The sequence below is a fragment of the Carcharhinus amblyrhynchos genome, chromosome 7 (assembly GCF_965287045.1).
Source record: "Carcharhinus amblyrhynchos chromosome 7, sCarAmb.v2.hapA, whole genome shotgun sequence".
Classification (NCBI taxonomy): Eukaryota; Metazoa; Chordata; class Chondrichthyes; order Carcharhiniformes; family Carcharhinidae; genus Carcharhinus; species Carcharhinus amblyrhynchos.
The window spans coordinates 107,676,341-107,691,010 of record NC_137330.1 but is presented as its reverse complement, the minus strand read 5'-3'; the positions used below and the strand labels follow the sequence as shown (position 1 = coordinate 107,691,010).

General features: G+C 41.9%; 1 protein-coding gene across 1 annotated transcript in view; it reads left to right on the top strand.

Moving 5' to 3' along the window:
• The window catches only part of slc8a1b (solute carrier family 8 member 1b), a 256,002-nt gene that overhangs the window by 197,116 nt on the left and 44,216 nt on the right, over positions 1–14,670 (top strand). Inside the window, exons 3-5 of the mRNA XM_080192927.1 lie at positions 6,933–7,039; positions 8,363–8,383; positions 11,035–11,052. Of these exons, the coding sequence (XP_080049053.1) occupies positions 6,933–7,039; positions 8,363–8,383; positions 11,035–11,052 (146 nt within the window). The remainder of the gene's footprint in view (positions 1–6,932; positions 7,040–8,362; positions 8,384–11,034; positions 11,053–14,670) is intronic.

Here is a 14,670-nt window from a genome sequence, read left to right as displayed (position 1 = left end):
GGCCGCCTTGGAGAACGCTTACCCGAAGGTCAGAGGCTGAATGCCCATGACCACTGAAGTGTTCGCCAACAGGAAGGGAACAGTCTTTCCTGGTGATTGTCGAGCGATGTTCATTCATCCGTTGTCGTAGCGTCTGCATGGTCTCCCCAATGTACCATGCTTCGGGACATCCTTTCTTGCAACGTATCAGGTAGACAATGTTGGCCGAGTTGCAAGAGTATTTACCATGTACCTGGTGGATGGTATTCTCACGTGTGATGATGGTATCCGTGTTGATGATCCGGCATGTCTTGCAGAGGTTGCTGTGGCAAGATTGTGTGGTGTTGTGGTCACTGTTCTCCTGAAGACTGGGTAGTTTGCTGCGAACAGTGGTCTGTTTGAGGTTGTGTGGTTATCTGAAGGCAAGAAGTGGGGGTGTGGGGATGGCCCTGGCGAGATGTTCGTCTTCATCAATGATATGTTGAAGACTCTGGAGAAGATGTCGTAGCTTCTCCGCTCCGGGGAAGTACTGGACGACAAAGGGTACTCTGTCCACTGTGTCCCGTGTTTGTCTTCTGACTTTTTACTGTGTTTACCCCAGTCCAACGCCGGCACATCCACATCATGACTCAAAGACAGCAGCCAGCTCAATATAAGACCACAAGATATAGGAGCAGAATTAGGCCATTTGGCCCATTATATCTGCTCTGCCATTCAATCATGGTTGATATAATTCTCATCTCCATTCTCTTCCTCTCTGTTTGTAATCCTTGATCCCCTTATTTGTCTCTGCTGTGCTACCTCCCTCATAGGAGGGGATTTTCCCATCCCACCTGCCATGGAAATTGTAGTGGGTGCGGGGCCAGTGAACATGCAAAGGTCCATTGACCTTGGGCAGGATTTTCGGGTTTGGGGTGAGTGTGGCCAGAAAATCCCGCACCTTATGCAAAGGAATGCTGGATGCAGAATGGGCTACTGATTCCTTATCACCAGTTTCACCCACAGAGGTTTTCAATCAGTGTCTTTCAGCCTGATTTCCAACCCCTTAGGTGACCTTTCATCTATTCTGTTCCACCCCTACGCCCTTATCCTTTGGTTCTAACTTGGCATCATGGTACTCACACTCAGCACTGTTTAAAATCGATTCTCAGTCTCCATCACTTTTCAGCATGTTCCTGGCAACAGTACGTTTGATACAGCTCACCTCATTGAATACAAGTCATATACTTCATCATTTGCTAAGTATACATATTTCACATAATGGAGCTATCTCAGTGGCGCAGTGAGGCATTACTGTCTCACAGCGCCAGGGATTTGGGTTTGATTCCCGGCTTGGGTCCCTGTCTATGTGGAGTTTGCACATCCTCCCCATGTCTGCGTGGGTTTCCTCTGGATGCTCCAATTCCCTCCTACAATCTAAAGATGTGCGGGTTAGTTGGTTTGGCCACGATAAAATTACCCCTTTGTGTCATGGGGATTAACTAGGGTAAATGCATGGAGTTGTGGAGAAAGGGCCTGGGTAGGATTGTGGTTGGTGCAGGCTCAATGGGCCAAATGGCCTCCTTATGCACTGTAGGGATTCTATGATCTCCTTCACATTTTCCAGGTGACATGTGTAGTTCAGTCACATTCTCCCTGATTTCATAATGTGAGCTTTTGTACTTAACCAGAAAGCCAATATAGATTCTCATTTCCATTCCTTTAGGAATATATTGCTGTTTATAATTTATTAAATACAGTTTTCACTTATGGTTTTCACTCACTTCTATAGATTCAATATGCTGTCGATATATTATACATTAATTTACATTTGGTCTGTCATTCTATATTAAACTGTGAGGTTTGTGTGTGCAGTTATATTATTTTAATTAATTCTCAGGACATGTCCTTTGCTGTAGGGCCAACATTTATTGCCCAATCCTAGTTGTCCTTGAGAAGTTTCTGCTTAAATCTCTGCAGTCTGTGGATGAAGTTACTCTCACAATGCTGTTAGGCAGCGAATAGAGAGCAGACGATGAACGAACAATGATATACATCCAAGTCAAAATAGTGCAACTTGGAGGGGAACCTGAAGGTGCTCGGATTTGCATGCATCCTCTGCCCTTGTCCTTCTGTGGAAGCCACAGGTTTAGGAGGTACTGTCAAAACGTGTGTGTAGGTGACTTGCTACAATGTGTCCTTTAGTTCACAGGTACTGGGGTGTTTAAGGTATAATTCTGAGAGTATGGTTTATTGTGTGACTCATCTGTGAGATTGCTCAACCATTTCTAGCCCCAGTCCTGGGGATTTTGCAGGGTTGCCTCAGATAGAGTCATTTACAGCACACAACAAGGTTATTGAACCCATGGGGACTATGGCTCACTGCATCATTATCACATCAGTCCTGCTCCCTCACTCAATCCCCTAGCCCTGTTGATTTATTTCCTTCAAGTTCTCATCCGATTTCCTTTTGAAATTATTGATTTGTTTCTTCTTCCATCACCCTCGTGGGCAGCAAGATCTAGGTCATTAGCATTCACTATGCTAAAAGGGCTTCCTCACATTCCCCCGACATCTCTTGCCCAAAATCTTAAACCTGTGACTCTTGAGTCCTTCTATCATCAGATAATGGGAAGAGTCTATCTGTGTTCCATAATCTAATCCTGTCATAAACTTGTGCATCTCTCTCAATCTTCTATTCTCAAATGCGAAGAACCCTAACTAACAACCCTGATCCCTGGAACCATCCTGATATTTCACAGTAACATGATTTTAACAGTTACTTCATTGCAGTGTTAATGTAAGCCTACAGGACAAACCTGCGCAAAACTGAATGGCTTGCTAGATCATTTCAGGGGGCATTTAAGAGTCAACCACATTGTTGTGGTTCACAGGGAGTCACATGTAGGCCAGACCAGTAAGGACAGCAGATTTCCTTTCCTAAAGACATAGAACGTGGGTGGGATTGTGGTCGATGGAGATTTGATGGGCCGAATGGCCTCCTTCTGCATTGTAGGGATTCTATACTTGTGACACTAATAAATAAACTTAAATGAGTCTCCTCTGTACAAGCACCTTCACATCTTTTCTAAAGTATGGTGACCAGAAGTGGAAACCCAATTCTACTTCTGGTCTGATGAGAGCCTTACAAAGGTTCAAGATGAGAGGTCACAGGACACCAGGTTACAGTCCAACAGGTTTGTTTGAAATCACAAGCTTTTGGAGCATTGTTCCTTTGTCAGGTGAAGTCAGCGCTCTGAAAACTTGTGAATTCAAATAAACCTGTTGGACTATAACCTGCTGCTGTGTGATCTTTCATCTTTTCCATCTAGTCCAACACCAGCATCTCCACATCATTACAAAGGTTCAGCAAAATATATCTGTTTTTCTACTTATTGCCTTCATTTATAAAGTTCAAGAATCCATATGCTTTCTCAACTACTCTATTATTATGCTTGCCACCTTCAAAGATCAGTGAGCGTGTGTCCCCAGGTTCCTTCGCCCCTGCAAACCTTTTAAAACTGTGTCATTAAATCTGGATTGCTTCTCCCTATCCCACATTTCTTTCAAAATGCATTTCTGTGTATGGAATTCCCTCTGCCGCTTAACTGCTGGACTCTCTATGTCCTGACAATTCATATCTACTCATTTTTGTCAATCTTCCAAGTTTGGTATCACTGATAAATTTTGAAATTTTACTCCATATTCCAGTAGCAAAAAAAACAATGGCCTGAGCATTGACCTTGGGAGGAAGACTGCTCACTACCACCGTCTGGTTCAAAAAACCACTATCTACAGCAGCTTGCTGCTTTCTGTCATTGAAGCCATTTTTTATCTGTTTGGACACTGGTCCTTCTATAAGCCTCAATTTTGTTAACCAACCTGTTACATGTTACATTGCCAAGCATTTCCTTAAAATCTATATGTATTACATCAACTACATTACCTTCATCAACCTTCTGTGTTACTTCATCCAAAAAAGTAATTAGATTAGACAAACAATTGGCCTTTTACAAATCCATGTAAGCCCTCCCTATTTAACTCAGACACGAGTGCCTGTTATATTTTTTCCCCATCATGCATTCCAAAACCTTGCCACCACTGATGTTAAATTAACTGGTCCTGTCATTGCAAGAACTGTCCTTGCATCCTTCTTGAATAAGGGTGTCACATTTGGGTCACAACCAATTGGTCATCCTTCCAGTTTTATTATTATTATTCCTTTCCGTAGTAGTTTGACACAATTGAGTAGAGTTCTAGACCATTTCAGAGGATTGTCAATTATCAACCATGTCGATTTTGTTTTTGATCATTCATGGGACATGGGCGTCGCTGGCTGGCCAGCATTTATTGCCCATCCCTAGGTGCCCTTGGAAGGCAGTTGAGAGTCAACCACATTGCTGTGGCTCTGGAGTCACATGTAGGCCAGACCAGGTAAGGACGGCAGATTTCCTTCCCTAAAGTGAACCAGGTAGGTTTTTCCAACAACCAACAGTGGTTGCATGGACATTAATAAATTCTTAATTCCAGATTTTATTAAAAAATTCATATTCCACCATCTGCCATGGCAGTACTTGAACTCAGGTCCTCAGCACATTAGCTGAGTTTCTGGATTTATAGTCTGGCGATAATGCCATTGGGCCACTGCCTCCCCAGAGTGACTGTTGCAGTACCCACTATAAGGCAGACATATAGTGTGTTCACTTCACTGCAAGAGTTGAGTACACCAGATGAATTTTTTTACAACAATCTAACAGCTTCATGGCCACTGTGATTGATAAAAAAGGCTTTTCTTGTTGCATTTTCATGAAAATTCACCACACAAAATATCAGGCCAGATAACAGGGGTAAAATCTTGAGGATCATTCAGCTTCTATTGGATTTAGTCTGGTAGAGTTATTGAATGTGTTTTAATGAGCCGAATTGTACATAAGAAGGAAGACCATAGGGACAAGAGTAGTCCATCAACCCTGCACCACTATTTAATATGATCATGGTTAATCAGGCACTCTGGATGGAATTCTCTGGCCATGGTGGTCTAAAAGTCAGAAATTCCCACTCAGCCATCAATACGTTTCACATCCTCCCCAACCTGCCCATTAAAATAATAATGACGGGTGGGAAGGGAGAATTTCGGCCTTTGAGCAAGATGTTCTGGCCACATTCACCCCAAAATCAGAAAATTCTGTCCAAGGTAAACAGATCTTTGCATGGTCCGTGTACCACCCACTACAATTCCTGTAGCATGCGGGACAGGAAAATTCCGCCCTTTAATTGCTTTGACGCTCAGTATCCCCTTTTACGTATTGTTAATGAGGAATTTTTCAATCTCTGTTGTAAGCGTACACAATGATTGAGCTTCCACAGTCCTCTGGGGCCTTTTCTCATTTGTGATGACTCTCATAAGCTAACCTTGAGGTTTTGAATATTCTGTCTTATTCACAGAACAGAGTGCATCATCAGCTGACTTCCTTTAGACTGTCTCTGTTTTCATTTGGGAATTGCTGTGACGGCAGTCAATGCACTTTGACGTGTGGGAATGTGAGACCTAAAATATATGGCATCACGTGACTGATTATGAGTGTTTTGTTATGGCAGCAGATTACTGTTAACTTATATGTAAAAAATATGTTTTCACAATTAATGATCATTTTTGGACAAGTTTGCCTTCATGTCTACATATTGCAAATTATTAGCAATTTTCAATACTGAAACTGCACATTTTTCAAACCCGAAAATAAGATATTTATGTTAACATTTTAGATAGCTGGTATTGCTAAAGTATGTTTTAATACCTCGTGATAATTGTTGAATTTTTTACATTAGCTATTACTAAGTTAACAAAAATATTTGCAAGTTGTGATATTCAATATTTAATGAAAAGGCGAAATACATAACTACAGTGTAGTACAAAAAGTAAAATCCATTAACACACAGAGGCATTACACTTTATACTGCCAATGTGGTTCAGAAATGAATGTCAGAATCCTCAGTTTTGAAGGCTACAGAGAATACTCTTCATATTACTCCCCATGATTATTGCACACTTATCTGCCTTATAAGGAAATGTTATGTTCTGTATCATATGTATTTTTATACATTAAAATAATTGCCTGCTATTAAACAAATTAATTGTTTATCAATCCCATTATCCAGTTGAAAATCCAAATCAAATATTCATGTGCATGTGTATATAGAATAAGATGTGCTGCTGAAACTGGAAACATTTTTGATACTTGGCTTCAGTTTATTTCAGGAAAAAAAAGGAATGGCATTGTTTGAAGACATAATATAACCCAAATTTGTGTTTCATGGCATTTTCATTTACAATTTTACTTGATACTGGAACAAAACATTGGTTAATATGGCTTCAGTGTCCTGGCTGGAACTTCTCACCTAGCCAGGTCCGTGTGTTCTGGTCCAACACTCTTTCCAAGCCCCTGGCCTCTATTTGTAGCCTTGATTACTGTTATCAAACTGATTTGACGATTCTAAGCCAGTTCCTCCGAGCACCGATTGTTATTTGTTAACCCGATTACTTGGTTCTGAGTCCTGATTACCGTTACTGAACCTAAATCCTTTTTATGTTGTCCTGGTTCTCCTTTTTCTAATTCTCATTTTACGTCACCTCCAAGTGCATCAAATCTCCAACAAGCCAAAGGTCCAGGTTTGTTACAGCCCAGGTTTTACTGGATGGGCACTTTGTATGTCGGATTTTGGGGTAATGTGTATCACTGTTCATGAAATGGTATTTACTGTTGCTCCCCTCCCTCCCCCACCCTCCCTACTTTGCAGTTCAAAAAATAGTAGTTTGATTCTCCAGGATGTATATTTGAAGCAGATATCCTAAAAGCATGAGAAGCGAAAACAAAAAACAAACTTTTGAAGTAAGATACAACAGTCAATTGTCTCCTGTTCTCTCTTTGTTCTTAATTCTTACTTTTTTTCCCCAATTCTTTTCTTCTCTATTTCAGCAAGACAATAGAAATCAGAGTAATTGATGATGAGGAGTATGAAAAAAACAAGAACTTCTTCATTGAGATTGGGGAGCCACGCTTGGTGGAGATGAGTGAGAAGAAAGGTGGGGTACCTGCTCAGAGCTAAGGCCTTAATGCCATGCCTGAATGTCACTCAGGGATGCTCGGCACTATCAGATGCCCAGGACATAACGCACACATTTAGATAGGTGTAATAGGGTAAAAACTTCTTCAAAGCCAGTGTATCAATAAGAACTTGGACCCGCCATGCAAACGTCGTGGTCAGCCTTTTGATGACAGCTTGAAACATGCGCATGGAACCTTTCAAGTGGATGTGTTTTGCCGTCCATCAGTTAAAGATAATTACCAGAAAACACTTCAAAAATCAGTACAAATTGAAAACATATTAATAAGCAGATAAAATTCAAAAAGTAGGCGTCTTTGAAATAACAGATCAATTCACTGAGCTTCATAGAGGGAGTAATAAGTTTCTACCCTATTATATGTTGATGTTATCTGAATGTGATGCAGGCTCCCTCCCTTCATAACATCTCACTAACCATCACTTAGTTTACTTAAGCATGTGTGACTGTGATGGACAACTCCAATCCATTGTTTGCCTTTGTCTTATGTTCTTACAGGAAAACCATTACCATTAATATAGTTGACCGTGGGGAGTATGAAAAACAAGGCAGTTTCTTCATTACACTTGGTGAACCTGTATGGATCAGAAGAGGAATGAAAGGTGTGAGAGTAACAAAAGACATTTTGAGAATTGTTTTCTTCTCTGTTTGTGTCCTACTCTCACACTGACTTTCTCCTCTTACTTTGCTATCTAAAATCTTTACCATCCCAGACTGTTGGGTGTTTTTTTTTATATTTCTGTGTTGTTTTTTTCCCATGCTGAATGTTGAACTGTCTTTGTGCTGTACAGATTCTGAAAGTCAAGTTTTCTACTTCAGTGCACAGTGCAACTAGCTTGTTCTATTGAGGAATAGTTTTTTTTTCTCTGGAGTACAAGTAAAGATTTTTAAAACGAAATTAATATAATCACAGGAGGTATTCTTTAAAAAAAACCTTTTTTTAATCAAAGGTGTTGCTCATTTTTGAAAGGCGGTCTTATAATATGTATATTCTTCCTCAAATCTAATACTTCCATTTTGGCAATCCTTTCAGAAGTGATAGAAATTGGGCCATGGGAAGAGTTATCCATTGCTTTATATCTGCACATCTGTTCCCTGTACTAAATTAGTAAGAATTTACAACACTGCCCTGCACATTGTTGAACTAGTCATTTCACGTGTCCACACCAACACCATAGGGTGGTCAAAGTTGCAGTTCAAACCCTCCTGTAACCCTTCCGTTGTTCCAACTTTTAAATTCTTTATTTGTCTTACTTTTCTTTTATACATTTGTTCTCTTTACAGCTTGGTTGTTGAATGAGCTAGGTAAGCTTCCTTAACTTCTTTGTTTCCGTTTGCTGTATGCCTTAGCTGTGATATTTAATTGTAGAGATTCTCAGGACATTGCTTGGCTTACATTTACAGAATACATCTTGCCAGTATTCCTTTTAAAGATAAACTTTTGATACAAATTATTACTTACTGAAATGAAGCTTTCCATGATGCCTGAGTGAATCAGTGCAATCTGGTACTAGAACATATCGAACAGAAAGGGCTTAGATTTCAATATTGGCTGTGCTTAACTTTGCCAATTGCATTCTCAGAAGAACACAATGGGTGGCCATCCGCACTCCCAGTTTAGTCAGGGGAAGCTTGGCTGGGCTGTCCAGTGCTGAGACTGCAAGAGTGGATTCCGTATGAGAGCAGACGTAGCTAGTATGCACCCACGATCAAATGTAAAAGCAAAATACTGCAGAGGCTGGATTCTGAAACAAAAACAGAAAATGCTGGAAAATCTCAGCAGGTCTGACGGCATGTGTGGAGAGGGAGCCAACGTTTCAATGTTTCTGGATGATGAAGCTCTGACGATGGGCCATCCAGACTTGAAACATTGGCTCTATTCTCTCTCCACAGACATTGACTGTGCTGAGATTTTCCAGCATTTTCTGTTTTTGGCCCATGTTCAAATAGCCTGGTGAACAACCGTCTGTTTGGATTCGCACATGCTTAGCTTGCGATGGAATTAGACCTGCAGTCCTGTGTTCATGAATCCTTTTGGCCTTCAGACAAGACAATAGAGGACTGTAATTCACACCATGCCACTACCTCAGGGTTTTGGGAGAAAGAGGGAAAATGAATGAATTGATTTAATTTTGTCCTGTTTGGGTTTTCTTTTTGTTTTCAAATCACCATTGAAAGGATAAGTTTAGGGACATGATTCAGTGGTTCTCACTTTGGTTCTCACTTTTGCTCAGGCTCCATTCTCTTTCAGCACTTCCTGATACTAAATTGAACTGTGCAAAAACCTTAACCACTCCAGTTTGACTCAAAGCTTAACATCAAGACCTCACATACTGTCCAATACCCAGGATTCCTTATTTTAATGTCCACAATTTTGCGCACCTCTGCTTCTAACTCAGACCCTTTTGCCACTGAAAATCTTACCCTGATTTAGTCACCTGCAGAACAAAGAGCAAAGAACACTACAGCAAATAGGCCCTTCGGCCCTCCAAGACTGCACCGATCATGTTGTCTTATCTCGACCAATTGCCTGTATCCCTCTATTCCCCATCTGTTCATGTGACTATCCGGATAAATCTTAAATGTTGCTAGCATGTTTGCCTCAGCCACCTCACTTGGCAGTGCATACCAGGCCCCCATCACCCTCTGTGTAAAAAACTCCCCCCCCACATCTCTACTGCACCTTTCCCCCCTTACCTTGAACTTGTGCCCCCTTGTGATTGTCATTTCCACCCAGGGAAAAGCTTCCAAGTGTTCATCCTACCTATACCCCTCATAATTTTATAAACTTCTATCAGGTGTCCCCTCAGCCTCCAACTTTCCAGGGAGAACAATCCCAGTTTACTCAATCTCTCCACATGCCTAAATTCCACTCCCCTCTGTGGGCCCTCTATGGTCTTGTTTCGCTATGTCTCTAAAACCTCCTTCAGTCTCGCGGATCCTTCTATGACTTTCAGTCCTCCGAATTGTGAGTAAATTATCGCTGTAATTCCCCCCCCAGCACCTCAGCATCTCCTTGGCCCTTCATTGGTAGCAGAGCCCTACCTTCTGGAATATCTTCCCAAACACCTTTATCTCTCCTTCTCTGTCTGTGTCTTTAAAACTTGCCACCTCTTCAACCAACCATTCTTCTCAACCTCTAGCTGTGTAGCTTGGGAGTCCATTATGGACTTCCTGTCTTTTCTTGCTCACCCTCCCCCCTCCTCATCCGTCCTTGTTGAAGATGCTGCATAATATTATTTGCCGGAAGGATAACTGGAAGTCTATTAAGCATTAATTATAATTTTTGAAAAGTTATTGATGGTTTTATAGATTCTTATGCTGGCACTTTGGACAGAATAATGGAACAGTTTGGCAGAACTGCCAATCCAACCATGTTAATTTCAGCTGTAATTCAGGGAAAGAGACACATCCAATTATGCATTGACCTTATTGTGGCTCATTTTTCCTTCCTCCATCTGGAACAGTTTGGATACTCCTTAGTGAGTATTTTGTTTTTACAAGCTTGAAACAGTTCCTCATTTCCCAAGGAGGGAAACCATGATGAGATAATGCCAGTGGGCCAATAAAAATTGTCAGCAGATACCTTAGACTCTCTTTAGCCACCGTTTGGGCATTTATATATGCCGGTAACCACAAGGAGGGAAAAGAAATAGAAAAATCACCACAGGTCCCACCAAATTTAGCTTGATGACACAGCTGGAAGGAAAAAAGAGAGGGCTCACTGAGGAGTATTCCAGCCATTCCAGATGGCGAAAGGAAGAAGGTGCTAAGATAAGGTCAGTTTATAATTAGACTTATGTTTGGCATCAGTTTCAAGTGGAAATTAACAGTGTTGCCCATCAACTAGGAAATCCAGATTGGATTGACTTAAAACTGTGCCAAGAAAATTGTCTGCCATAATTTCAATATTATCTTTTGAACAATAACAATATTTTTGATGTTATCACCATTAGGACCCTTCACAAAGACAGGTATGACTCTCTTTATTGGATTCCTATTTCTTTAAATTCCAAATGTTAGTTTTTATGTTTACGATTATTTTAAAGTTGTTCAATTATACTTTTCTTCTTTGTTTCCCTTTTTTCACCCTCCTCTCTTTAATTTTGTAGCAAAATACTTCAGTGGTAAGATTCTGTAAAATGAATATCCTGTGCACTGTGTGATCATACTTGTCAGATAAATCTAATGGCACTTTATAGCATTGCACTAGAAGTTTCAGGACACCAGGTTTTAATAATATCCTTGTACGCTTTAGTGTCTAACTTGGAGATAAAAAAGGCCAGACATTTAAATGACCTACCTGTCCTGTTTAGCCCTTAAACTGGAAGTAAAGTTTACTTATTTATTTAGTCACAAGTAACACTGCAATGAAGTTACCGTGAAATTCCCCTAGTCGCCATAGTCTGGCACCTGTTCAGCTCAATGCACCTAAGTAGATACTAACAAGATGAAAATATGTGTGCTGTTTATTGTGAAGGAGTTCTGAACGGGAAAATCATTTGATGATGTGAATCATTCCCATGTTTTTAGGCCATGCTATCTACAGGAAGGTTCATTTTAGGGACAATCCGATTCCATCTACTGTCATCTGCTTTGCAGGTATAATGAGTACTTCTGTGTTGTAAATCACTGGCTGCACTTCAGTTAACACAGAGAAATTGCACTTTTTTTTTCAAACTTAAAGAAGCGTTTTTGACACATTCCGTCATCTACATTTCACACCTCACTCATTAGAAGTAATCGCCTGTCGAAAAGGAATGAAGCACTGTAATTATGTGACTGCATCAGAGGTTCTAAAAGTTGTGCTGTGAATAGCAACTGCTTCTTTACACTTTGTAATTGTCATCTTGTTACATTGATAGTTATCAGTAATTGTTACTAAAGCCACTGGAGCAATCTTTTAATTAACATTAGATTTGCATGTACTTGTCCGTTGAGCATTAATCATATATTATACCATTCCACTCACTAGTAGCCCAACAAGCTACTGTTTGCAGGATTTATGCATTTATTTTACTCTTGGATTTGGAAGAAGTTGAGTGTCAAAATCCAAAATAAAAATGTAGGGTCAATATACTTAGCAGCACAAAATCGAAGAACATGTGATCAGATAATAGAATGGGGGTGATTCTCCCAACCTACTGGGCTGCTTGAGTAGCGCATCGGGCCAGGAGACATCAGCGGTGGCCATTTCACTGAATTCCCACTGGTCGTCATGGCCTCCACGTGTCTCCATAGATAAGTTTTTTGGCATCATCAGCTCCATGCCAGAAATCAGTGCTGAGACAAAGCTGATTATCATATGGAAATGTCATTCAAATTGGCATTTTGATATGATTAGCGGGAAGGGATGGAATTTTCCCGGCCTGCTAACATGCGTGTGTGTGTCCCTGCAACCACCGTGGGAAATAGGCATCTTACTCTGCTGGAAGGAACAGAGGCCATTGAGGCCCCCCAGGAGGCAAGGAGCAGGCAGGCTGCCCCTTGGGCAGTGCCACTCTAGCAATTCCAGCCTGCTACCCTGCAACTGCCCAAGGAGAAGACTGGCATTGCTCAAGGGGCATCTTGGCACTGCCCACCAAGAGCTGGGCAGTGCCAGGGGGATGGGTCCAGAGGTTGGGGCCAGAGCCTGCTGGGGACGAGGCATATTGTGGGGTGATCTGCTGCCACTCTGCAAAAGATTTGATGGGGGAGGGACGGAATAAGGGTGATTTGGAGCTGGCCATCTGTGGGGAAGGGGTGGGGGGGGGGATGTGGGTGAGTGTCATGGAGGCTGGTCATCAGATCGGGGAGAGGGTAGACAGAGCGGCTAGCTCATGGAGGTCTGGAAGGCCAGCAGTCATGGGGTAGGGCCATCAGAAAGCCAACAGTGGGGACTTGCGAGGGCAGCCAGCGATCGGGCTGGCCAGCGATCTGGAGGCCGGCAATGTGGGGGTGGGGTGGAGCAGTGGGCATTGCACGTGCACTGATCTTGGCATTGACAAATAGGAACATGCACAATGGCCACTCAGTATTATGCTGCTGGCCCCTCCAACGGAAATGGACCTGCCCACTACTTTCGAGAGTGAATCACGCTGAGACACTCTGTGATGCACAAGTTATCGGAGAATCGCTCTGCTAAAACAAGCAGCAGGATTTACTCCCATTTTCCTGCACGTTGGGAACTTACAATTTATTTTGGGAGAATCCCAGCCATTATTTATCAAGTTGTGGCTAGTTTCTGCTCTCCCTCCAATTATTTCTTGTTTATGGTTCAGCTTTACAGGCAACACGTAATAAATATTTTTAAAATATAGCTTTTGATAGGCCTTGTACAAGTTATTATAGCAGAGCTGCATTAAAGGGGAAGCTGGAGAAACACCAGGGACAATGTGCAAATAGAGTCAGATGAAGAGGGCAGGAGGAGATCCATGTGAAGTATAAACGCGGCATGAACCAATTGGGTTGAACAACCTGTGTCTACATTGTAAGTTCCATGGAATTTATACCAATTAGCCACTAATACTTAATGATTCTATAGTTACACGTCACTGCAGGATTTGGTGGTTATACAGAGATTCTTTGTGTCATTTCTTTCCATTATTCCTTGATCCCAATACTATTGGGACTAATTCCTAATATACCTGGCATTTTGGCTACAGATGCTGTCACTGATTCACGATGGCACAGTGGTTAGCACTCCTGTCCCACAGTGCCAGGGACCTGGGTTCAATTCCCAGCTTGGTTCACTGTTCTTCCCGTGTCTGTGTGGGTTTCCTCCGGGTGCTCCGGTTTCCTCTCACAGTCCAAAGATGAGCAGGTTAGGTGGATTGGCCATGCTAAATTGCCCCATACTGTTTTGGGGACGAGCTAGAATAAATGCATGTGGTGATGGGGATAGGGTCTGGGTTTGAATGGCCTCCTTTTGCACTGTAGGATTCTATGATAGAACCCTACTGTGCAGAAGGAGGCCATTTGATCCATCGAGCCTACACCGATCACAATCCTATCCAGCCCTATTCTTCAATGATTTGCAACTCTTTAATCTTAATGCATTCTGCAGTCTGCGTACTTCAGCCCCATTTGAAATATGCAAAATGTGAAATATATGCAGGGACTGAATAACTGCGTTTATGTTAGAAGTTTTGGCCAAATTCTCCAACCTCATCCATGGCTGGGATGATGTAGTCCCTGGACAGAGATTTGGCTAAGTGCTAAATTTGCACTGGCAGCGGTAGCAGGGCATGTGGGACCAGAGAATTTCCGCCTTAACCTAACCTAATGCATGCAGCAAGACCTGGACAACATTCAGGGTTGGGCTGATAACTGGCAAATGAACATTCACACCACAGACAATGACCATTTCCAGAGGATATAACTACCTCCACCTGACATTTACCGGCATTGTCACCGCTGAACCCTATACCATCAACATCCAGGGATTACCTTTGATTCAAACATTAACGAGGCCAGCAGCCAAATTACTGTGACCATGAGAGCAGCTCAGAGACTGTGTTTTCTACGATGTGTAACCACTTTCTGATCCCCCACGTTCTGTCCATTATTTACACGGCATAAGTTAGGAGTGTGCTGGAAAATCTCTACCTGCC